This window comes from Ascaphus truei, chromosome 1 (assembly GCF_040206685.1).
Source record: "Ascaphus truei isolate aAscTru1 chromosome 1, aAscTru1.hap1, whole genome shotgun sequence".
In the NCBI taxonomy this organism is placed as follows: domain Eukaryota; kingdom Metazoa; phylum Chordata; class Amphibia; order Anura; family Ascaphidae; genus Ascaphus; species Ascaphus truei.
The window spans coordinates 191,653,576-191,677,350 of NC_134483.1; the positions used below are offsets into that span (position 1 = coordinate 191,653,576).

The 23,775-nt window shown below is 42.2% G+C and overlaps 1 protein-coding gene across 1 annotated transcript in view; it reads right to left on the reverse strand.

The window, feature by feature from the left end:
* CNTNAP4 (contactin associated protein family member 4) overlaps positions 1-23,775 on the reverse strand; it is a 580,041-nt gene that overhangs the window by 471,419 nt on the left and 84,847 nt on the right. The window contains exon 3 of the mRNA XM_075599587.1: positions 6,052-6,245. Within this exon, the coding sequence (XP_075455702.1) occupies positions 6,052-6,245 (194 nt within the window). The remainder of the gene's footprint in view (positions 1-6,051; positions 6,246-23,775) is intronic.

Genomic DNA, 23,775 nt, shown 5'->3' on the forward strand with positions numbered 1-23,775 from the left:
CCTTCCTTACTCTAAAAATTGTCAATCAGATTACTCCCTGTATCAACATCCTTCCAATGTTTTCTTATATTTGATATATCCCTGTATACCTTTCCTTTATAAAAAAAAAAAAAAAAAGTCCAATGTTTTTTTGAACACATCTATTGTATCTGCCATCACAGTCTCCATGGGGAATGAATTCCACATTTTAACTGCTTTTACTGTAAAGAACCCTTTCCTTTGTTGCTGGTGAAAGCTCCTTTATTCCAACTTTAAGGGCTGTCCCTGTGTCTTTTGCACTGCCCTTGGGTTGAATAGTTGTTTTAAAAGCTCCTTGTATTGTGCCCGAATATATTTGTATATAGTTATCATATCCCCTCTTGATGCCTCTTTTCTAATGTAAATAAATCTAATTTAGCAAGCCTCTCCTCGTAAATTAGATTGTCATATCCCCTTTATTAATTTGGTGGCTCTTCTCTGCACTCTCTCTAGTTCCATAATGTCTTTTCTAAGGAGTGATGCCAAAATTCAAGGTGTGGTCTTACTAATGCTTTGTAAAGGGGCATGAATATGTTTACTTCCCTTCCATCCATTGCCTGTTTAATGTGTAGTGGTGTTCCCCCCCACCCCCTTTTTTTTGTACCTCCGCTGCGGGTGCTGTTAGGGACAAGCGGCAGGACCGCTGGCACTCCAGGAAGGTGGGGGTCGAGCAGGCAGCGTTCGGGTGCTTCAGAGGCTCCGCGGCGGCCCGACAAGCACAGTGCGCTGCCATGTTGGATTGTTGCCCATGCGTAGTATAGATGTGCCACGGGGAGCTCCTTGAAGGTCGCGCATGCGCAAGGGAAGCGCACGAATGGCTGGCCAATAGGTAGGAGGCTCTGAGTTGGGACAACAACTCCCATGAGCCTCAGTAAGGTCAGAGGGGGCTCAGGAGCCAATAAGATGTGAGGATTGCGGAGAGGCAGGAAAGGGAAGCTGGCGAAGAGACCACGCTAGCCAGTGCGCAAGGGGAGTGGAGGTGTGTGTTGCAGGGGGTCAGTGACCCACTGCATAGGCCAGAGATTCCCCTTAGGCCCAGTGCAGGCCCTGAGTCACCACTAGCTTGTGGTACTGCAGGGAACTGCCACAGACAGGAACAGCATAACCCTTACTGATATTAGCAGACAGGGACACAGTGTCTTCTTGCGCTGCTGAGAGATTGGTGGTTTGGGAGCAAGCTGCTGGACTCAAGTAAAGACTCGTGGGAGACTACGCTGGATCGGCGGATCCTTTGTGAAGTACAGTTACCGGCTGCTGGAGCAGTCGGAAGGTATTATAATAAGTGCTCCAACACTGGTACCTGAAGGTGTTGATCCCGCCTTGGGGAGGGTTCTTTGGGGACACTGAGGGCTGAGTGACCAAGGGACTGGTCCAGTACATTGGACACGGTGTGGGGTACACGCAGTGGTGGGAGAGGGACATTACTCCAGGGTGGAGGTGGCAAAGCCACAGGTGTCATATTATTGAATTGCCATATCTGCTTGCATGGTGGTTATATATACATATGTGTGTATGTTCATGTTTGCATTCACTTATAGTAAACAGTTACAATGTTTTGGAATATTATTGTTATTCTTGTCCAGGGGACAAGCTCCCAGCTAGCGGAGGCCCAGATCTCGCTGAGCCAACAGGTATACACAGCATTAGTAGTCTTTCTATGTCATTTCTATGTCATTAGGAAAGAGGGCTACAAATGCAAAATAAGATCTTGTTTGCCTTTGCAGCTACTGCATGACTTTGGGCACTATTGCTAAGCCTGCTGTCTACAAGCACTCCTAAACCCTTCTCCATCAAGGATTCCCCAATTTATCCCCATTTAATTTGTAAATCACCTGTTTATTCTTGTTTCCTAAAGTCATAACCTTACATGTATTTGTATTAAACCTCATCTACCATTTACCTGCCAAGTTTCCAGTCTCCCCAAGTCCTTCTGGAGAGAAATTACATCCTGCTCTGATTCTACTACCTTACACAATTTAGTGTCATCAGCAAAGATGGAGACTTTGCTCTCTATGCCAATCTTAAGGTCATTAATAAACAATTAAAAAGCAGGGGTCCCAATACCAATCCCTAAGGTACTCCAATAACAAATTTAGCCAGGTGGAAACAATTTTTACTAAGTCCAAGTTGCTTTATTTTGTACACTGACCTCTTGTGTGAAACTTTATCAAAAGCCTTTGCAAAATCTTAGTAGACCACCTCAACTGCATTACCCTGGTCTAAATTCCTACTTATGTCCTCAAAGGAAATAAAAAGTTTAGTTTGGCATAATCTATCTTTCATAAATCCATACTGACTATTACTAATAATTTTGTTTCCATGAGGTATTCCTGAATATTATCCCGTATTAAACCTTCAAGTAGCTTCTGCACTATTGATGTCAGGCTTACAGGTCTGTAAATCCCCGGTTGTGATCTACAGTAGCAGCATACTTTATTCTTACTAATGCCGGCGGCATGCCAGGATCTACTCCGGCTGCCGCCAGTCAAGACCGCGCGCCGCCGTGGTTCCACCACGCACCCCCCCTCCGCTTCGGGCGCATTTTGGCCCCCCTTCCCGACCCCGAACCCGGCTCCTGCTCTGCCCCTCTGCTTCCCCGCACACCCGCTTACCTCAATTTACACTCCAGTGGTGTGGGGGAAGCCGGGGAAGCCGGGGAAGCTGGGGAAACCGGGCGCGTCACGTGACAGTGACGTCACAGTGCGCCGCAACTAGCCGCGTCACCACGCTTCCCGCACGCATCCTGCCGTGCGGGAAGTGTAAGAATAAATAATGTCGATACTGTATCTCCATTTTTAAATATAGGGACCACATCTGCTTTAAGACAATCTTGTGGTACTGAGCCAGTGTGTGAGGATTCGCCATCCTGGCGGCTGGAGACCGTCTCCTCACCTCAAACCTGTGACACTCAGGAAGCGCAGTCTTGCGGTCCCGCGCGCGCGTGGATGTTGCGCGGTCTGTTTGCCCGTCCACGCGTTCCAGCTCCGCCCCTCCCTCTGACGCTTGGTGGTTGCGATCATCCAGCCACCCCACTGTAACACGCCCCGGTCTCCGCCCCCGCCCTGCTGACGGACAGGACCGGCGTGGGAGTGTATTGCGCACCGGACTCCGAACCCTGACCTTCGTGACGCGCGCGGGTCGACGCGTGCTCAGTCCTGCCTCCCTTCCTGATCAGGCTGCATCATAGGGCACACCTGTGTACATCAGCACCCAATGGGATTCGGTTTCCTGGTTCCGCCCTGCCTTTTCATTGGAGGATCTCCCTTTATATATCCTCTTGTTCCTGACTCATTGCTGAGCATAGTCTAGTGTGTCGCCGTGCCTTGCTGCATTCTGTTCCTGTTACCTTGCCTTGCCTGTTTACCTGTTGTTGCCTGACCCTGCTACTCTCCTTGGACTCCGCACCTCTCCTCTCCTGATCCGGCTACGAACGACCATTCTTCTGTCTCCAGTCCTGACGTTGGCTAGTACTCCGACGATCCACTACTCTCCTATCCTGAACCTGCTATGTACCCCGATGATCCGCTACTCTCCAATCCTGAACTTGGCTACGCACCCCTATGATCCGCAACTCTCCTCTCCTGATTTGGCAAGTACCCTCAACTACTCTCACATCTATAATCCTGACCTGGCTTGCACGACCAATCTACAGCAGAGGAGCGCCCACGTGGCTGTGGGTTGGCGTTTCTCAATTCCCTACCTCAGCACCGCAGTCGCGCTTCGTTTGTGGTGAGCTACGCGTTACACAGTGGAAATATAGTCCTTAAATATTAGATGTATTGGTTTGGCTATTACTGAACTTAACTCCTTATGTGAAAAATAGATTAAGAGAGAGAATGATTCATGTATATGAACCAGATTATAATATGAACATTTTTGTAAATAATAAAGTAGTGACATAGTGGAAATGCATTCTGTCATACTACTCAGCTCATTATCTGCAGTACTGTAGTTAACTTAATAGGAAAGAATCTGAATTAATGATGGTGCAGCATGGCCAGGTGGCCCTGTCTCCTCTCTATTAAGACCTTAAAAGGTGGTGGTCACATGGGAAACACATCTTCCCCTTTCTGTTGAAACTCCTTTGCTTGACAAAATCCATATATATGAAAATAAAAAGTTTAAAACAAAATATAAAATCGGGAAACTAAGTAAAGAATAATGCATGTCATTTTGTGGAAGTGTGTATAATTTGTCACAGTTCAGCAGAGTTAACTTGCCAGACTAGGGCCCAATTTTTTGTAAATGGAAAAGTAATGGTTTTTATACAATGGGTCACATCCTTTCATAGAGATTTGGTTTAGAGTGTGTTCCTCTTTATCAATAATACTTATGCCAATACTAAGTTCCGGCAGCACGGGGATTGCACGTCGTTGCAATGCCATGGGCAAAAGATTACCGATAGACAGTATGGTAATAAGGTTATCTGGTTGTTGATATCCTTTCTGTGGCTTTTTCCCCCTAAAGAAGTGTTTTTATTTGAATCAAAGGGACGGGAGGGAGCTCTAGGTCCCACACAGGTCAAGTTATGAATGTTTTAATATATCTCTGCCATTCCATTACAAGTTATTCTTTTTTTATATATATATATATTTATGAGATATTTGGCATCAGGTAACTGCATAGATCTTGTCTACTTTACAGTGACTATATGAGCTGTGCTGGATTCAAAACTAAGCATAAGAGGTACCAAATCTGCACCAAATAAATGAAAGAAAAAAATCCAATTACTTTAAATGGGGGATTGTCCTTGATAAATCAGATGCTATTGATGTTATTTGTTGCATCAGATGCTGCATTAGGCTGCGCGTGTAGTACTGGCGATGGCGATGCAACCATCGTGTCAAAACTTATAGTGCAAGCGACGGAGCGACAGTGCTACCAAAAATCTGGTAGTCACTGTTATTTGATCTTTTGGGCGACGGTCTCCCCTTGCGGCCAATCAGGAGCTTCTTCGTCCCTCTGCCTTCCCCCTTTATGACGCTGCTGGCCTTGTAGCCAGCGACGTCGCCTAAATTTGAAATATAACTATCGCAATTGAGACGCCGGCACTATAAGCACGGATTTAGTCTACAGAAGAGAAACCAAAGGGATTAGTCAATAACATGCAATAGTGTGGATTCATGTAAATGAATCAGAACTATCACACTTTTAATAAGCCAATTTGATACATAGTACCCATTATCTACAGTGGAGATATACCGTTTTAATATGAAATACAATTATCATTAGATTGGTCGACATTCTGTCCTCTGGCTTTATAAATTGGAAACCTGGTTAAGTTTGTAAGTTGTGTTTATTTTTATTTTTTAAAGGACAGTTCACAAAAAGTAAAAACATTGGGTCTTCTATTTTTCCTTTGCTGGTTACTCACATATTTTTAGACAGTTGGATCATTGCTGTCATTAGTATGATCAAGTGACACTTGTTATGTTATATGGGAACACTTTAGCACTGCCAGTTGCCATTTATCATGTGAGAATATTCTACAGTTGAGAACATTTTACATTGAATCTTAACAAACTGCAAATGATTTCTGGGGAAATGTTTTCTCTATTAGTGAAAAAATAGAGAACAAAAGATGATTTCTCCATTTCAGTCACACAACATCATAAAAAGACAATGTACCGAAACCAATTTGTTTAATGCCACGAAAGAGATTTAACTTGTTATAAATGTATTACTCAAATAACTTTTATGATCTTTAACAGAGTAAAGGCAAATTCCTTCAGATGTCTTCTATTTTATCTCAGTACCAAGAAGTACAGTACATTTTATATCTTGGAATCATTTCACATATATTTCACTGTTGTACTGTATGTGCAATATATTAGTTTATCCTGCTATTACACTTTTGAGTACACTTTTGGCGCTATATAAATAAAGACATACAATACACATTTTGAGGAAAAGCATTAAAAAAACAGTAATTCAGCAAAATGTATTATAGTGCATGATACAATGAGCCTTCAGATACATAGACACAATTATTGTAATTTGTACTGTATGTTCTATATTATTAAAGAAACATACCGAAATGCTTTCCTCTTGATAATATTGCTTCCAGTTTCTTCCAGTGTCGCTAAACATCAGTAGATAGCTTGTTACCCAGTCTGAACTTCCATATCTGCCTTGTGTCGCAATTGCAGTGATTTCAGCTCTTTCTCCAAGATCTATCTGGAGCCATTGGTATTTGTTTGAAATAAGAGGAGACCAACCACCAGCTCCTAAATAAAGAAAAACATGGGTTGATAACATTCATAAACAGTACCTGCTTAGGATGTATTTTGTGTTATTGATCAATCTTTATTGAGATAACATTTTGTAAATGCTGCATTATCTGTGTGCTCAAATCACAAGCAATCACCAATTATCTTCTATAATTCTCTTGTGGAGCATATCTATACTATGGAATGTGATCATGAGTTCCCTACAGAGTATGAACTTAAATATAAGATTTGACTTAATAATAACTTTTGACACCAGTAGGTTTGTGCTATGAATAAGAGTAAAAAAAATCTGCATTACCAATGTCACATGTGATGGAGACTTACTGTACAAGTTTCCCATACTGAGTACTTTTTTAGAATAATTATTTTTTATTTGATTCATTTTTTCCCTTATTCAAAATAATAACAAAGATAATTTTGATCTACTGGGGAAAAAAATCAGATCTTTCTATATTAAGGCATTTGAAAATTAATTTAACTTTGTTGCTCATATTCTGCCATCAAATCAACATATTTAAAACTTATCTTATGTGAAGCGGTACATGATCAACATGAACTGCCATTCACATAAATAGCAGTTAACTCAAGATTGGCTGCAATACTCAACATTGGAGGTTGATGAATCCCTACATCAGTGAGCAAAGATGATTCATAACTACACAGTATTTCATACTGTAGCTTTTTTTATTAACCCCATTCTTGATATCAGAAATTTTTAGAATCATTATTTGTTTAAACTGCCTTTTGTTTTTTGGACATGTACAATGCTGAGCACTCGCTGAGAATTCCGCAAGTATGTAGTGTATAAAACAGCTACAAATTTTCTTTAAAGCATTATTGAATTTCACCAAGAGTCTCAAACACTATTTTTAAACTTGCCTGTGAAAACCACCAAATTTGAAATATTTCCCCAAAATACAGTGACTTTCAAATATCAGGTAAAAAATTATCCTATTGTTGGCAAATACTGCACTTTTCTTGACTATTGTCTAACAATTACCTGTTTTTCATTTGTGCACAAGTCATTTTCCAACCTCTAGCATTAGCATTATACTTTGATATAGTACATTATGGTATTGTATAGCAACTTCTGCTTCAATTCTTCTATGACCATATTGACAATTGTCTACTGATTGAAGCCCATTTATACAGTACATTAACAACCAGAGGTACAGCATTAAATTGCATCAATCATCAATTTTAAGGTAATCTTTGTGAAATAAAAAAAATTGTGGGATATCAACTAGACTCCAATATGGGTTATATTGCACAGCGATCCAGCGTTATCTGCCATTTAAATCAATAGAGGGGATTGCTGTGCGATGATCAACATCAGAGATTAGTGAATCCCAGCTATAGTTTCCTGGATTGTGAAGAGATCTGGTTTTATTGCACTATTCTGATCCTAACCTAATTGCTCACTCAAATAAATATGACCCTTCCAGTGAATCCAAACTGCTTAATAGAGATAATCCAATCTTATTATGGGAACACCTTCATTTGTACACTATCTGACACACAGATATATCTGATACATCTGTGGAATAACATGTATTTAAGCTTCACATGGAATATTTCATGGTTACCATGAGAAATATATTTTACATATCAATGACATCTGTTAATTGTATGTTGAATATCCCAAGCTATCGATTAACTATGTTGCTGTGTATGTGCTATACAGAAGACCTCAACACTTGAGATGGGAAAATTATGCACCGAGTTTTGAATTCACCAAATTTTCCAGATCCTGTTATCTGCGGATAATCGTAGTTCTGTCTCAAAAATGTACAGTATATTCACTTTTTTTCTATCATTAGATAAATGAAACATTGAAAGTGGGAGAGGCTTAGGGCAAGCATGCTCAGATCCAATTTTTTTATATTCCAAAAATGAATTTAATATGAAAATTCATCGGTGGATTTTATGACATTCGCACATAAACAAGGGAGGGTGAAGGGGAAATGATGGCGGTTTCAAGAGCATTCAACTGAATATGTTACGGTACAAACCGCCTTAAAATATCTGTCTAGAGATCAAATTTAGGTCAAAAGACTGCAGAGAATTTGTGGTTAGAATTTTGACACATTCACCTATCTCTACTCAACACTACTTTCTTTATTGCTGGAGGGAAAGCATTTTTATTAATTCAAGTTATTAACACACATATTATTTCATGGTATTGGGGATAAGAATGTCTGCTACATTTGCATATATGTTTATATTTTCCATTGTGAAATCCACTGGTTTTTTTGTTTTTGTTTCTTTTTTGTGATAACACCAACATTACTTTTTAGTTCAGCAGTTAATATTATAACAAAATATATATGTGATAAAAATGTGCAGGGACTAAGGAACAGCATGTTCCCGAGGACGCTATCCCTTAGTCGAATCAGAGTGCTACAGGTGGCCATAGTTTAGTGGTTACAAGTTGTGCGTTCTGATTGGTGGTTTGGGTAGTGATGGTTGGTTAAGAGTTGTGGGAATTTGAGAGGTCAGTGCGAGGAAGTCATATAAAGGGGGAGAATGACCGTTGTTCAGTAGTTTTAAATTAATGCATATTATGCAAGAGAGAGTTTGGGGAGAGAGGCAGTGAAAGGTGGGGTGTGGGAGAGAGAGGTGGGGGCGTGAGGGAGAGAGAGGTGGGGGCGTGAGGGAGAGAGTGTGAGCCACGAGGGAGAGGGAAAGAAAGGTGGAAGCATGAGAGAGAGGTGGGGGCATGAAGGAGAGAAAGGTGGAGGTAGAGAGAGCTTGGGGCATGGGATAGAGGTGGGGGCATAGTAGGAGAGAAGTGGTGGTGTGAGGGAGAGCGTAAGAGAGGTGGGAGCATGAAGGAGAGACAGAGGTGGGAGAGGGGAGTGAGAGAGGTAGGAGTGAGTGGATGAGAGGGTGGGGAAATGGGGTATGGGAGATAGAGGGGGGCCATTGACACTATAGTCCTGGACCCCGGGAAAGCTGTATGCGAACCTGACTTTATGGTTGTCTTTTATAACTCCTTGTGGATTGGCTCCCTTTCTGTCAGTCTTCAGCCAGCAGAAACATTCAGTTGGATCAGCGTGAATTAAAAAAGGTATCTTTTGGGTCCTTAAGGAATCTTGCTGCAAATGGCAAGCAGCCTGTAAATATATACAGGAGTGCTCAGGTGGTAATGGCAATCACTCAGAATTGCAATGCTTTCACAGCGGTGGATTTGGGAGTAAATTTACTGAAAAACATTAGGGGTCAAAGGTGAAGACCACAGTGAAGGTAAAGAAGACAGAATATTGGATACAATTGTATCCCAATAAAAATAAGACGACTATTAAAGGAAGGTTTCAATTGAGGATTCTGGATCCCGTCAGTTAAAATAGAATAGCCTGAGAATCTTGAGAATTTAAAATCATTTTACAAACATAAAGTGTTGGTAGAAAACAAAATAACAAAGGAATTACTTCTTGATAGTATTGAGGTCCTTTCTTTGAACTTCCACCTAAACATTTTATGATGTCACCGTTATGCAATTTATGTATTAAACCCTGGTCCTTTCTTTGATAATTTGTCACATCCTGCAGGCTTTTAATTTGCTAGGTTTGAAATGTAAAGGTTCGCCCCTTTCTGTTTACCGGTGGAATGCTTGCGGTCTTGTTTTTATTTTGAAGCCTTTTCTTCCTTTTTAAAGTAGGAGGTTAATTTTTAAACGGGTTGTTTATCTCTGCTGCACTACTTAGATCCAGGGTGGGCAACCCTGTCGCCATTCGCTACTTGTGGCGAATTGGCAGTCAAGGTGTGGCGAAGTGCGGCAAGCGCGAGTCCCCCCCACCTCCCCCCGGCAAGCGTGACTTCTGCAACAGAGTGTAGTCACGGCTGAGAAAACTCTCTGTCTGGTGCCAGGGTTCCAATGCCATCACTAAACAGTAGGGCAATATATTAGGGTTTACCCTCTCCCCTCTCCCTCCCTTCCTGTCAGACCACAGATTACCGTCAGACAAGAGATAGTCATTTGGCACCTACGGGTTCCTGCTGACACACCGGCAGTCAACAACAGAAACCATGTGTTGTTACTATAGCCTCCTGCATTAGTATTTAAAGCGGCAGTAACATTATACAAGATAGCTCCTCCTCTCCCTCCCGGCAAGCATATTCTGTGCAGGACAAGCTGAATGAGACAGCTGCTAGCTGTGTAATTACCAGACACGTTGCACCTTCTGCAGTAAGCATATCTTTTTCCAGCAAGTCATAAAGTAAATCAACCAGGAGAGATAGTACCAGCAGTCTGAAAAAGTAGCCCAGTGACAAAAGCAGGTTTAAAGCACAAGACAAACTGTTTGATATGTGAGGAGTGAACTGCAGTATGTTTGATTCGGGTATTGCAGTCATAGGGAAGACATTACCACATGGTAAACTGAAACCTAAATACAGATTACTTGATAGCCGGGGGAAGAACCATAGCAGACAATACGGGTCTCAAAAGAGAGCCTTAAATGTGGCAACAGTCGATCACAGTAGATAAAACCAACAATTTAAATTAGGAGGATGACTGTGGATTAAGAATTACCAGGCAGAGAACATCAGTGTTAAGCGACCATCCTGAAGACATGCCGTCTGCAACTTTCCAGTTACATGTTTAAAGGGTTAAACCTAGGTGATTGATATTTTTTTACCCAAATCTGACACCAATAAGGATTCATTTAAAAACATTATGAGCTAATACTTGGGGTTGATTTCATTTCCCATTTGTCTGTTGGTACTGTGTGCACAGCAAGTACTTGCAAAGTCACACACAGTCCCCTCTCCCCTTATCTGTATTGGCTCTCCGATAAGGACAAGATATGCACAGGGTAAAGAAAAAACTTGGTTGACAAGCACTTCCCTATTCAGAGGCCCCTAATAAATTGAACTAGTTAATTGGCAGTCAAAGTGTGGCGAATTGAGTAACTACTTGTTGTTTCCCATTGTAATAGGAAGCGTGGCAGCAAGCGCGAGTCCCCTCCCATTCCCCTGGCAAGCGCGATTACGCCGTCAGCAGCGGCGCTAGTGCGGAGTGGACAAGCGGAGGAGAAATAACACATTTTCGCATGCGCAACATAATTCCTTAATTTTTACATGGTGTGGCTATTTTCACTTCTAATTCTCGCCACACCTGTGTCTACATTGAAAAATAGGTTGCCCACCCCTGACTTAGATGATTTTTTATATGGGGGCCTAGCGGAGAGTGACTTATGTTTAAGACTATTGAAATCTTTTGAATGTTTGGCTAGTACAGTAAGTTTGGTGTGCCTTTGGCTAGAGAAAGAAATGTTCGGCCCATCATCAGTGATTACTTTCTGGGGATCGTTATTGAGACAAGTTTTTGGCTTGAGATTTATGGCTGAAAAAATTACCAAATTACAAGGTTTGATCAATGTAGTCTTATTTTTTTTGAAAATGAAGCTACTGTACAGAATGCGATCCGAGTAAGAAAGCCCCTAATTGTAGCTCCATGGGGCCTATTCTATTAGCGATGATAACTTTGCTGCCACCTCGATCGGTTTGGCAGGTTCCCACCGAACAGTTTGTCAGAAAGAATCTGAAAGCATTTCCGCAAGTCACAAACCGTGAGGTAGGAAACTGGCAATACCACTCGGGACAGCAGCGATGTGATCTCAGCCTCACTCAAAGTTCTACCCCGTAGGATCTGGCCGCAGTCTGTAACAGCTGTAAAGAGAGAGTTGCACAGCCACATCTACCTGCACAGCTCTCACAGGCGACCACAGTGCTCTTATTTAAATTGTAAAACTAGTGTACAGGATCAGGGGGTCTCCAGAGCTGAACTGCATTAATTTCAGGTCCAGGGCCACCCTGCTTCCCAAGTTACAGGCCCCTGTATGGAGTGCCGGTATCTCCTATGCATTTAAATGTCTGTGTCACTTGAAGGGTGATTTAAACATTGGAGGGGGATATTGGTGAGCCCCTGCTCCAGTACACTATAATTAAAATGTAACAAAACAGCTTAATTACCTTAGCGGCTATTTTAATTACATAGGATTGAAGCCGGGCATCTCTGGAGCTGGTAATAATGTGTATCAGCTCTGGAGACTCCCGGCTTCAATCCAATTTTATTAAGGTGGCATCGAAAAGGGTTTAATTTTGCTTGGGGCTCCGAGTCCAGTTTGAAGTTTTAAATGGTTTTGGTGTGGTGGACAATAAAACGTTTTTTTGTTTAATGAATTAAGCTCTTGCTTGGAGGATGAGTTACTATAGTTTGTTTGTTTTAAATTATTCTGTTATCCCTTATGACTGGAAGACTAGGGATTGTTATGTACATATTAGAGATTTGATTTTTAATTAAAGAATGATGTAGTCTTTACCAACATATTCAATTGTATTCTCTTTTTTAATAGCAAGTTTAAGAGATGTATGCCTTCTGGGCAGGACATGTGCAGAGACTTGGCTTTATGCCAAGGGACAGCATGACTATGTGGACGCTGCCCCTTGATCAAATTGGAGCGCCCCAAGTGATCGCTGGCCCTTAGCAATTAGGTTGTAAGGTCTCACCGCCGTGGACTTTCGTTTCGGCTCAGACACATCAGGGCTAGGCTCTTTGCCCTGATCCAATATGGTTGAAGACTGGCACTGACCTCAAATGCCCTATCGCAAGCTGGCCAAAGTGGAATTAAAATTCTCTGAAGCACGCTGTAAATTGTCAATTTGCTGCACTGCACCTGTACTGGGCTTTGATAGCCATTTGCTCTCAGCCAGTGCCCGAGAAGGTGTCTGATCCTTTTGCTCCTGGATCCAATCTGGTTTCCTGAATTACACTTTGCTTTGCTGAACCTTTGTCTGGACTTGAACTCTGTTTGCCACTCACCTGTCTGACCTTGGAACCATGACACCCCATTCCAACCATGGCCTGTGACCCGGATATTCTCCTCTCTCAGTAATCAGTCCCTAGGCCTTGGGTCAGTTTGCATTTCCTGCCTCAGTTTCCTGGTTAAGAGATGAGCACGATCACATTTTGGTTGGGCCATGGACCCCGCTGAGATAGAAAAAGCCATTTCTACCTAAGGCCCAGCAATTGCACATGATCACTCAACAGGACATCTCTATTCATGTCAGTTCTCTACAGGGGATCCCCGCCTCATTACCGCCTCTAGGGGCACCACCTATGATCTTTACACCTCCACTTTTTGCATCCCACGAATCACACATTTCCAACACTGTTCCCTGATTGATTCCCCTCACCCAGTGGAACCCATGCAGATTGGTGGTACGAGACTGTCTCAACAGGAGAAGCTCCGAAGATGCTCTTCTGGCCACTGTCTATTGCGGCTTAAAGTAACTGTTCTACCCATTCAGGAGACTTCAGAACCTTGGGAGGATAGAGGAACACTCCTTTATCCTCCCGAGCGTTTCAGTGATTACTCCTTCTGTGCCCCCTGCTCAACTCCTGATGCCAGTACATCTTTCCTGGGGTAACGCTACAGTCCATATATGGGCATTCATTGACTCAGGGGCAGCTGGAAACTTCCTGGATCACACCTTCACACAGTCCTATGCCAAAAGAAGAATCCACTGGTGGTTGAGTTCATTGATGGTATACCTCTGGGCCCAGGGATCATCCCCTTGGAAATGTTACCCTTATGAGTCTCCATTAGCTCCACCCATCAGAGAACTCTCCACTTCAACATTATACCTTCTCCTTTGGTCATGTTTATCTTGCTATTTCTGTTGCTCCAGAAACACAATTCGCAGATTGAGTGGACCCCAGAACAAGTAACAGCGTGAAGCCAGGCCTGCCGAACCTCTTGTCTCCTACATTTTGACTCTAGCGGGGACAAAAAACTCCATCGTTTCCATTACCCCTAGCCTGCCCGAATTGTACCTAGAGTTCTAGGACTTCTTCAACGAAAGACAAGCTGAGGAACATCTCTCGAATCGGCCCTATAATTTCAGCATAGATCTTCTCCCAGCCTCTGTTCCTCCACATGGTTCAGCATCCAGGGGCAGGTTTCTTTTTTTTCCAGATGAAGGATGAATTCTTCAGAGAAGTGAATTAAAACCACACTCAAGATAGTGATGTGATCTTTACATTTGTGAATTAGAGTACCAATGTACAACCATAAGTGAAAAAACAATGATTTCAACTTTAAACCAAACTGGTGCTGTGTATAAATATTAATAAGTATACAGACAAAAACCTGTGGATTCCAGTGTTTAGGCTGTGAGGCTACTGCTGCTGTTTTCATGGATTGGCTCCACAAACCATAAAGCTAGTACAAAAAAACAAAAAAAGAAATAGCATAAAGCCTCATAGTGTAGTAATAAAAATATATATTGGGTTATGACAGTAGGTGAGTATCACACGTACATCAAATTAGAATGTTAAAAGCATGGCATGTTTAGGACATGTTACCACATCAGCAACTGCACCAGGTAGCGACGGTCGAGGCGATAGAGGAGGCAGAACTCTTTATCTCCCAGATGGCCATCTCCAGAATCTCAGCTATTGCATGTGCCATCAAACAGGGAGGTGATGGTTACTCCAATCTGTAGCAAAGTAATCTATTTATGAAACGCGTAGGAAGGCGCGTTCCAGTGCATACTGTAATTGTTTATGGACATATCCCTTCACCACGAGTGGTAACCTATGTGGACACTTCGAACCAGCTTTCCCTGCCAGAGACGCGTCGGAACTACGGTGACATCATCAGAGGTCTGCCGAGAGCTTGATACGCAGACCCAGTGAGGAACCGGTGTCGCTACAGATTGGAGTAACCATCACCTCCCTGTTTGACGGCACATGCAATAGATGAGGTTCTGGAGATGGCCATCTGGGAGATATAGAGTTCTACCTCCTCTATCGGCTTGACCGTCACTACCTGGTGCAGTTGCTGATGTGGTAACATGTCCAAAACATGCCATGCTTTTAACATTCTAATTTGATGTACGTGTGATACTCACCTGCTGTCATAACCCAATATATATTTTTAATACTACATTATGAGGTTTTGCGCTGTTTCTCTTTTTGTTTTTTGAATCCTTTAGAACCTGCATTGACTACAGGGGACTGAAAAATCCCTCTCAAGAACCAGTATCACCTTCTTCTGATTCCCAAATTGTTTGATCGACTTAGGGGAGCAAAACTTTTTACGAAACTCAGCCTTCACGGGTTCTACAACCTTATTCGTATTTGGGAAAGAAAATTGCTTTCAACACCAGGTATGGGCCCTTTTGCCTGTCTTATGCCCCAGAGGTGTTTCAGTTCTTCATTAATGAAGTATTCCAGGATCTCCTTAACCTGTTGGGCATCGTATATTTGTACAATATCCTAATTTTCTCCAAATCCATGGATGAACACCGGCTTTGATCAGGCAGGTCCTATTGAGACTTAGGCAACACAATCTCTTCGACAAGTTGGAGAAAGGCTTCTTTGAGCAACAGAAGGTTTATTTTCTGAGATACATTATTTCCTGAAAAAGCTTCAAAATGTCCCCAGCAAAGGTCTCTGCTGTCCTTGACTGGCCCATCCCCACAGCCTTTAAACCATGCAAAGATTCCTGGGGTTTGCAAATTACTATCACCATTTCATCTGGAATTCCATTCAGGTTGTGGCTACCATCACAGCCTTCATGTAGAAGGGGGCGAATCATACTCAATGGTTGCCAGACGCCCTCACTGTATTTCAGACACTCCAGACAATCTTCTCCACAGTATCCATTTTAGTTCACCAGACCCTTCAAAGGCCTTTTTTCTTGAGGTGGACACTTGCGACACCAGGGCTGGTGTGGTTCTCTCTGAAAGGATTTAATTCAGGGGCAGATTACACTTTCTTGAAAAAAATAAATCCCAGGCAGAAAATAATTATGATATTGGGAAAAGAGAACATCTGGCTATCAAGATGGCCTTGGAGGAATAACGACATCTACTTATCATCCATGATACTGACTGGCATAAACATTTGGAGTACTATTTATCAAGGGGGCAAGAAGACTTGGTACATGACAGGTGAGATGGGTCTTGTTCTTCACAAGGTTTAACATAATTTTCTTTCAACCTGGTTCCAAAAACATAAAAGCAGACAGTTTCTCCAGACAATTTCTGGCAGAGGGAGAAGAGGAGTTAGACAAAAGACCCATTGTCCCTCCAACATGCATCATCTCCTCTATCTCTCTGAAACATATTCAGACAATCATTGCTGCTAAGCCTGAAAATCTTATGAGTCTTCCTGTGCCTCCAGATAAACTCTTCATTCCCCCATGCCGCATGGGGATATGCCCACTTTGTTCCCTTGAGGATATAACATTGGCAGCGGAGCTATCTGATGACTTAGTTAAGGAGATCTTAAGGCTGAATGGGCTCCATCAATAGTTTCTCTGCACCACTCCTTGCCTACCATTCCCAGACCAAAGGGCTCACCAACTGGACCAACCAGTCTCTTGAGCAATTCCTCCGGTGTTTAGTGTCTGACATACTAAATGACTGGGTCGACCTTCTCCCTGGGCTGAGTTCAACTGGAACTCTTTCCGCCACAAATCCTCCCGGCACTCCCTTTTTTTTCTCCTCCCTTGGTTAGCACCCTGCTCTGCTGATGACTTCCACCAACAATTCAAGATAACCTGCTATGGACTTGAAACTCCAACCTGAGGACCAAGTGTGGCTGTCCACTAAAAATATCCATCTTATAACTCCTTCTGCCAAGTTTATTGGACCTTACAAGATTAGGAGACATGTTACCACTGTCTCTTTGAACTTCCCCTGCCTCCAAAAGAGAGGATCCCTCATGTATTCCATATGTTGCTACACAAACCTGTGGTCCAAAACTCTTTCCCCCCTCCTGTACCAATCAGTCCCTCTCCCGTTCAGGTCGAAGGTTATCAGGAGTTTGAGGTGCAACATGTCCTCGACTCCCACAAATCATGGGGTCACCAAGTACTGCATCCATTGCTAGGGATATGGCCCAGAGGAGAGGTTGTGGGTGTGTAGCAGACACATTCATGCTCCCAATAGAAAAAATAAATAAGTGTGCACTAAAATATATACTTAATACAAAGTGTTAATTGTGATGTCAATTTAAATCAAAAAAACACACCCCACCATGTGGAAAAGGTAAATAAATATATACCAATGTAGATGAGCGTCTGCTGCTGTGTAAAGGATAGCCCAAGACCCTAGAATCTAGTAACAAAAAAACAAACAAAGCGCACAACACTCATCGTGAAAAATGTAATAAACTATGTTTATATATAAGGTGTTTCAAGGTTATGCGTACATAAAGGTAGATTAATCAAGCATAGAGCCACAGAGTGGCAGTTACCAGCGTCTGCAACCAGGAACCACCAGAGCTTCACTCTCCTTTCCACCTACAGGTAGGTGAAATGCCAGATAATTGAGGACTCTGCCACAGTCTCAATGTCCTGTAAATAGCGTCAATACGCTTAGTGGATCCTGGGGAGTGGTTGTCCTTTGCTCGCAAGTAGTACACAGGTTCCTCTGCAGACCTCACTGTGTTTACCGATCAGTCAGGCAGCGTGACGGCGTGGTCCCACGGGCCCTTCTGTGACGTCAGAGCGCCCGCTCTGCTTTGAGTAACAGCGTCTGCCAGTAATGATTCAGACCTCACTTGGCAACCACAGAGGCAGGTAACAGCGCGGCACATGCGCAGAAGAGGAAATCAACTCGGTGTTCAGCAAACCGTTTGACAACAATAAAATACACCTTGGAATATAAATAATAAAAGTATATAGGTTGAATGTTATCTCTCCTACGCGGCGTTTCGTAGCTCAACAGGCCACTTCTTCAGATATCTGTATCAGAGTTTATACCATTCAAAACCATAAACCATATGATTGGTTAACAATTTAGTAGTATCAACGAATCACTATGCACCATGCTAATGCAGTACAGCTGCAAAATCAGAGCTGCCTAAAAAAAATAAAAAAAAATTATTTTTTATTTTTAATACTTAAAAAGCTGCATAAAACAATACTAAAATTAACCATAAAAATAACAAATGACAAAGATTTATATCTGAAAGAAAGAAACAAGAATTAGTTCCGAAGCAGACATGAATTATTTAAATGACAGAATCAATACAGGGACCATATATCCATGTCCTCATTTAACCCTTTAGGGGTGTGGGATTCTAATTTGTAAATCCAGAATGTTTCTTGGATAGAGAGATTCTTAATTCTATCACCACCTCTCCTCCCTAAGGGGACAGTGTGTATACCCTTAAATCTAAGGGAAGATGGGTCTTTTTTATGGTGTACAGAGAAATGATTCCTTCCTCTTTGGTAATATCATGTTTGAGGAACAGGCTAACATACTTTTGCATAAATAAGAGGTTATTTGGAAAAAGACCTGTTGAAAGACCTGGATATAGTGAGGGGAATGGATAGAGACCACATGATATTACCAAAGAGGAAGGAATCACCTGTTGTCACTGGGTCTCTTGATATTCCATTTGTGACTACCTTTAATTCTGTGAGTGTTAAAAATGAGGAAATTTAAAAACAAACATTGGGCAATATTAAATAGGGATGTGTTTTTAGGGGGCCACATCCCACCAGCACCAAAATTCATCTACAGGAGAGCTAAGAATTTTAAAAATACCTTGGCTCCTAGTGATATTTTTCCACCAATCCATAATAGGGATAAGTTATGGCTAAATAAATCTGTAGGTAATTATGCATGTGGTAAGTGCTCTGTTTGCCACTATCTACATAAAGAGAGGAAAACTTTTAAATCATTAGTTAATCATGAGGAGTTTAAAATTGAAGAATTTATAAACTGCAATACCACCCATGTGGTTTACTTGATTGAATGTTCCTGCAATATCCAATATGTTGGTCGCACTAAAAGGTGTTTGAAAGTGCGCATCCAGGAACACATTAGGAATATTAAAAATGGTTATGATAAGCACAGTTTGTCTCAACATTTCTCTGTACACCATAAAAAAGACCCATCTTCCCTTAGATTTAAGGGTATACACACTGTCCCCTCAGGGAGGAGAGGTGGTGATAGAATTAAGAATCTCTCTATCCAAGAAACATTCTGGATTTACAAATTAGAATCCCACACCCCTAAAGGGTTAAATGAGGACGTGGATATATGGTCCCTGTATTGATTCTGTCATTTAAATAATTCATGTCTGCTTCGGAACTAATTCTTGTTTCTTTCTTTCAGATATAAATCTTTTCCATTTGTTATTTTTATGGTTAATTTTAGTATTGTGTTTTATGCAGCTTTTTAAGTATTAAAAATAAAATGTTTATTTTTAATTTTTTTTTATTTCTAGGCAGCACTGATTTTGCAGCTGTACTGCATTAGCATGGTGCATAGTGATTCATTGATACTACTAAATTGTTAACCAATCATATGGTTTTGAATGGTATAAACTCTGATACAGATATCATATGTTTTATACCCTGAAGAAGTGGCCTGTTGAGATACGAAACGCCGCGTAGGAGAGATACCATTCAACCTATATAGTTTTATTATTCATATTCCAAGGTGTATTTTATTGTTGTCAAACGGTTTGCTGAACACCGAGTTGATTTCCTCTTCTGCGCATGTGCCGCGCTGTTACCTGCCTCTGTGGTTGCCAAGTGAGGTCTGAATCATTACTGGCAGACGCTGTTACTCAAAGCAGAGCGGGCGCTCTGGCGTCACAGAAGGGTCCGCGGGACCACGCCGTCACGCTGCCTGACTGATCGGGAAACACAGTGAGGTCTGCAGAGGAACCTGTGTACTACTTGTGAGCAAAGGACAACCACTCCCCAGGATCCACTACGCGTATTGACGCTATTTACAGGACATTGAGACTGTGGCAGAGTCCTCAATTATCTGGCATTTCACCTACCTGTAGGGGGAAAGGAGAGTGAAGCTCTGGTGGTTCCTGGTTGCAGACGCTGGTAACTGCCACTCTGTGGCTCTACTGTATGCTTGATTAATCTACCTTGATGTACGCATAACCTTGAAACACCTTATATATAAACATAGTTTATTACATTTTTCCCGATGAGTGTTGTGCGCTTTGTTTGTTTTTTTGTTACATTCATGCTCCCACCTTGGTGAAAGCATTCCACCGAAGGATTCCACTCAAACCCATAGCCGAGTGTACAGAGTGTGCTCCTATAGGAGGGGGTAGTATAAGGACCTGCACTTGCAGCGGTTCCTCTTCAGTGCAGGCAAATCAGGGCTACACTCTTTGCCCTGCTCCAAGATTGCTAAAGACTGGTAGGGACCTCTATCACCCTGAAGCAAGATAGAGATTTCCAATTTGCTGAACCTGTCCTGCTTCTTTCTAAGATACATTTTCTCTCAGCTAGTGTCTGAGCAAGGTGTATGATCCTTGTGCTTTGGACCCCATCTGAATTCCTGCTTTATGCTTTACCTTCGCTGACCCTTTGGCTGGATTTGAACTCTGTTTGCCATGCTCAAACCCTGACCGTGGAACCGATATTTGGGTTTAAGGCAGCTAATAGTACTTAAAATTTTTTTATGATTCTACAGCTCCACCGGCCGTTATTCGAACACTTCACGCGTTGTGTACATCAGAATACCGATGTCATGATGCGGGATGTCTTCCAACCTTACCACCTTAAGACGCGAGTGCGGCGATTGCATTAAATTGGCATTTTAGACTTCTGGGTTTTAAACACCTTAAATTGACAGAGTAGCACAGTAGCACAGTACTGTACACATTGCAATTCATTAATTTCATTGCACCCAAAGAAACAGAATCCATGAAATTAAAACAAAGCAATCGTGATAAGCACGGATGTCTGGGGTGATTGGCCATGTTCATGTCGCGTGGAGTACAGCAGAGCACACGAAATCAGCGCTGTGATTTGTTCGAATAACGGCGGCTGCAGCTGTACCTCCCTACCAAGAGCTGAGTTGGTTTGATTGTTTTAAATTATTCTGTTATCCCCTATGACTGGAAGACAAGCGCTGGCTATTTGTATATTGGAGTTTTGACTGTTGATAAAATAATGCTGTGTCCTTGACCACTACATACAATTGTCTTGACTCTTTTTTTTAATATGTAAGTTTAAAGGATGTATGTGTCCTGGGCAGGACATTAAAATTAATTCGTCCCAAAGCCAATATGAACAGATTTATTTTTCACATGGGGAACCAACAAAACAGAAATGTCAAAGTTTAACTTTAAAGATGACTGAATCAGTCTATGGAAGCTAATTACTGCAAATTGATAGGTTATTTATCTCTCTCATATATGTAGCCGAGCTCCCCGTCTTAACTCAGGTGTGGGGAGGGAGGCTGCAAGGCGATTGGAGCGCCGGAGCTCCGTGATGGACACGGAGTGCGGGGGGCGCCATCTTAAGGCATGCGCAGTGCAAGTCCAGGCACGCATGTGCAGTGAAGATATGGCGGCCATCATAGATGGCTCCGCATACACAGCATTGCAGTACTACAAGTCCCAGAATCGTCTAAGAGGGAGCAGTGATATTTGGCGCGCAAAGACCCGCGAGCTCAGTCGTTACGGGGACAGCGAGGAAGCAGGTAGTGTCCATGAGCCAGAAGCCCCTGGACTAGGCCAGACTTCCCCCGCACGCCCCAGTTAGGTCCAGAGCCACAGCAGAAACAGTATTGTAGGGAAGGCCCCAGATAGGGATTCTCCCCTTAGTCCTGTGGTAGTAGTAATGCACCGGTGACCAGACGGCAACACAGTGCCCTGCGGTCTGGGACCAGGTCCAGGGCCCACCATAGACATTACAGGAGACACTCCTGCTGGTGCTCCCACCACGAGGTAGATCACACTTGTAAGGCAAGAGGGGATTTTGCAGACCCCGCATCGTGGGACCACGGATGCGGCCCTGCTAACCCTGGATCTCCATATTACCCTGGTCGTAGCCAGGAAGGTTCCCACCGTGCAACACAACATCTAAGGGTGGGTAGGCTACCTTCGAACACTTTGGGGGGGTACAGTTCCATGGACACTGGGTCATATGTGTCCGGGGCACCCTCCGTATTGAGGGGGGACATTGGGTTATCAAATTGCTTTGCTGCATTGGTGTGATATATGTATTGTTGTTGTTGTTATATTGTGTTACAGTAAATATAAGTTATATACTGTGTATTATTCTTTACTCCATTGGTTACTTTGAGGGGTTATCCCACCCAAGCTGGGATACCTCATAGGTGGAGGCGCTGTACAGAGAGGAGAAAGAGCTCACCCCAGGCTCCCAGTGGCGGATGCTTAGGCCTCCTGTGAGCAACAGGTATATTCAGCATGCATAGTTCCCTTAGTCAAACGGAAAGGGTGCTACATATACATGTGTCTACTATGTGAGAGTGCAATCAATAAACATTGATGGACAGCACATTGGGGTCCTAACTATAGTATTCTTGAGAACAATTGTCATTATCTGAGATGTCAGCCTTCAAGGAAGATCTCTCAGATCTCTCAGATTTTAGAATTCTGGTTAAAAAAATGGCAATTTATTTAAACTCAATTTTTATTAAAAAAATTTAGGGAGAGGGGAGGATGAAGAAAATAAAAAATGGGGGGGAGAGAAGGGTACAGAAAATAGAGATGGGAGAAAGTTCACATTCATTTACAATTTTACCTAACAAGATTTCTTAAAATATTCTATCACACAGTTAATATAAATATCATTTTTTTCCCCCCTTTTTTTTGTTACAACAAAATTAAGTGGATATTAATTTCTGGTTGATTTTCACTTAGAATCCAAGGTAGCCACACCTTCTGAAAATCTGTGTAGGTGTCGTTATTAAGACTAACCATTTTTTCGATGTAGCGAATCTGCCAGACTTTATTTTTAACTTTGGAAATTGAGGGAATAATTGTTTGTTTCCATACTGCCGCTAATTCGCATCTTGCGGATGAAGATATGTGGCACAGTAATTTATTTTCATGTCTCGTGAGGGGGTAATATGGTTTGTTTAAAAGAAATAACCAGGGATCCATTGGTAGATCCAAACCAAAAAACCTTTGTGACCACATTTTGATTTCCAGCCAATAAGCTGCTATGAATGGGCACCCCCACCACATATGTATAAATGTGGCTTGTACTCCACATCCTTTCGGACATGTAGTTGGGTACTCTGGGATGAATTTAGCTAGTCTCATGGGGGTTAAGAACCACCTCATCATAACTTTATAGGCATTTTCTCTGATTGTGATACACATTGATGATGTGGCAACTTTAAAAAAAATATCATTCCAGTCTTCCATGTCTAATACCTCCCCCAGGTCATCCTCCCATTGTTGCATATATTTCAGTTTTTGATTCATTTGTGGAGGGGGGCTAACAAAGTATCCATACAATTTAGATATCAGTCCAGATGTGTTACTATCTGCTAGACAAAGTGACTCAAATCTAGTTAGCAATTCGGGGGGTCGGATTTTGTTATAAAAGGCTTTCAATTGAAGGTATTGGAGGAACTGATTGTTTGGGATAGCCTTTTCTTTGTGGAAATATTCAAATGTTCTGGGAAATCCTTCTGAACCTACATCTTTTCATCTTGTGATACCTGCTATTTTCCAGTCTATAAACCTATTACGGCATATTCCTGGACC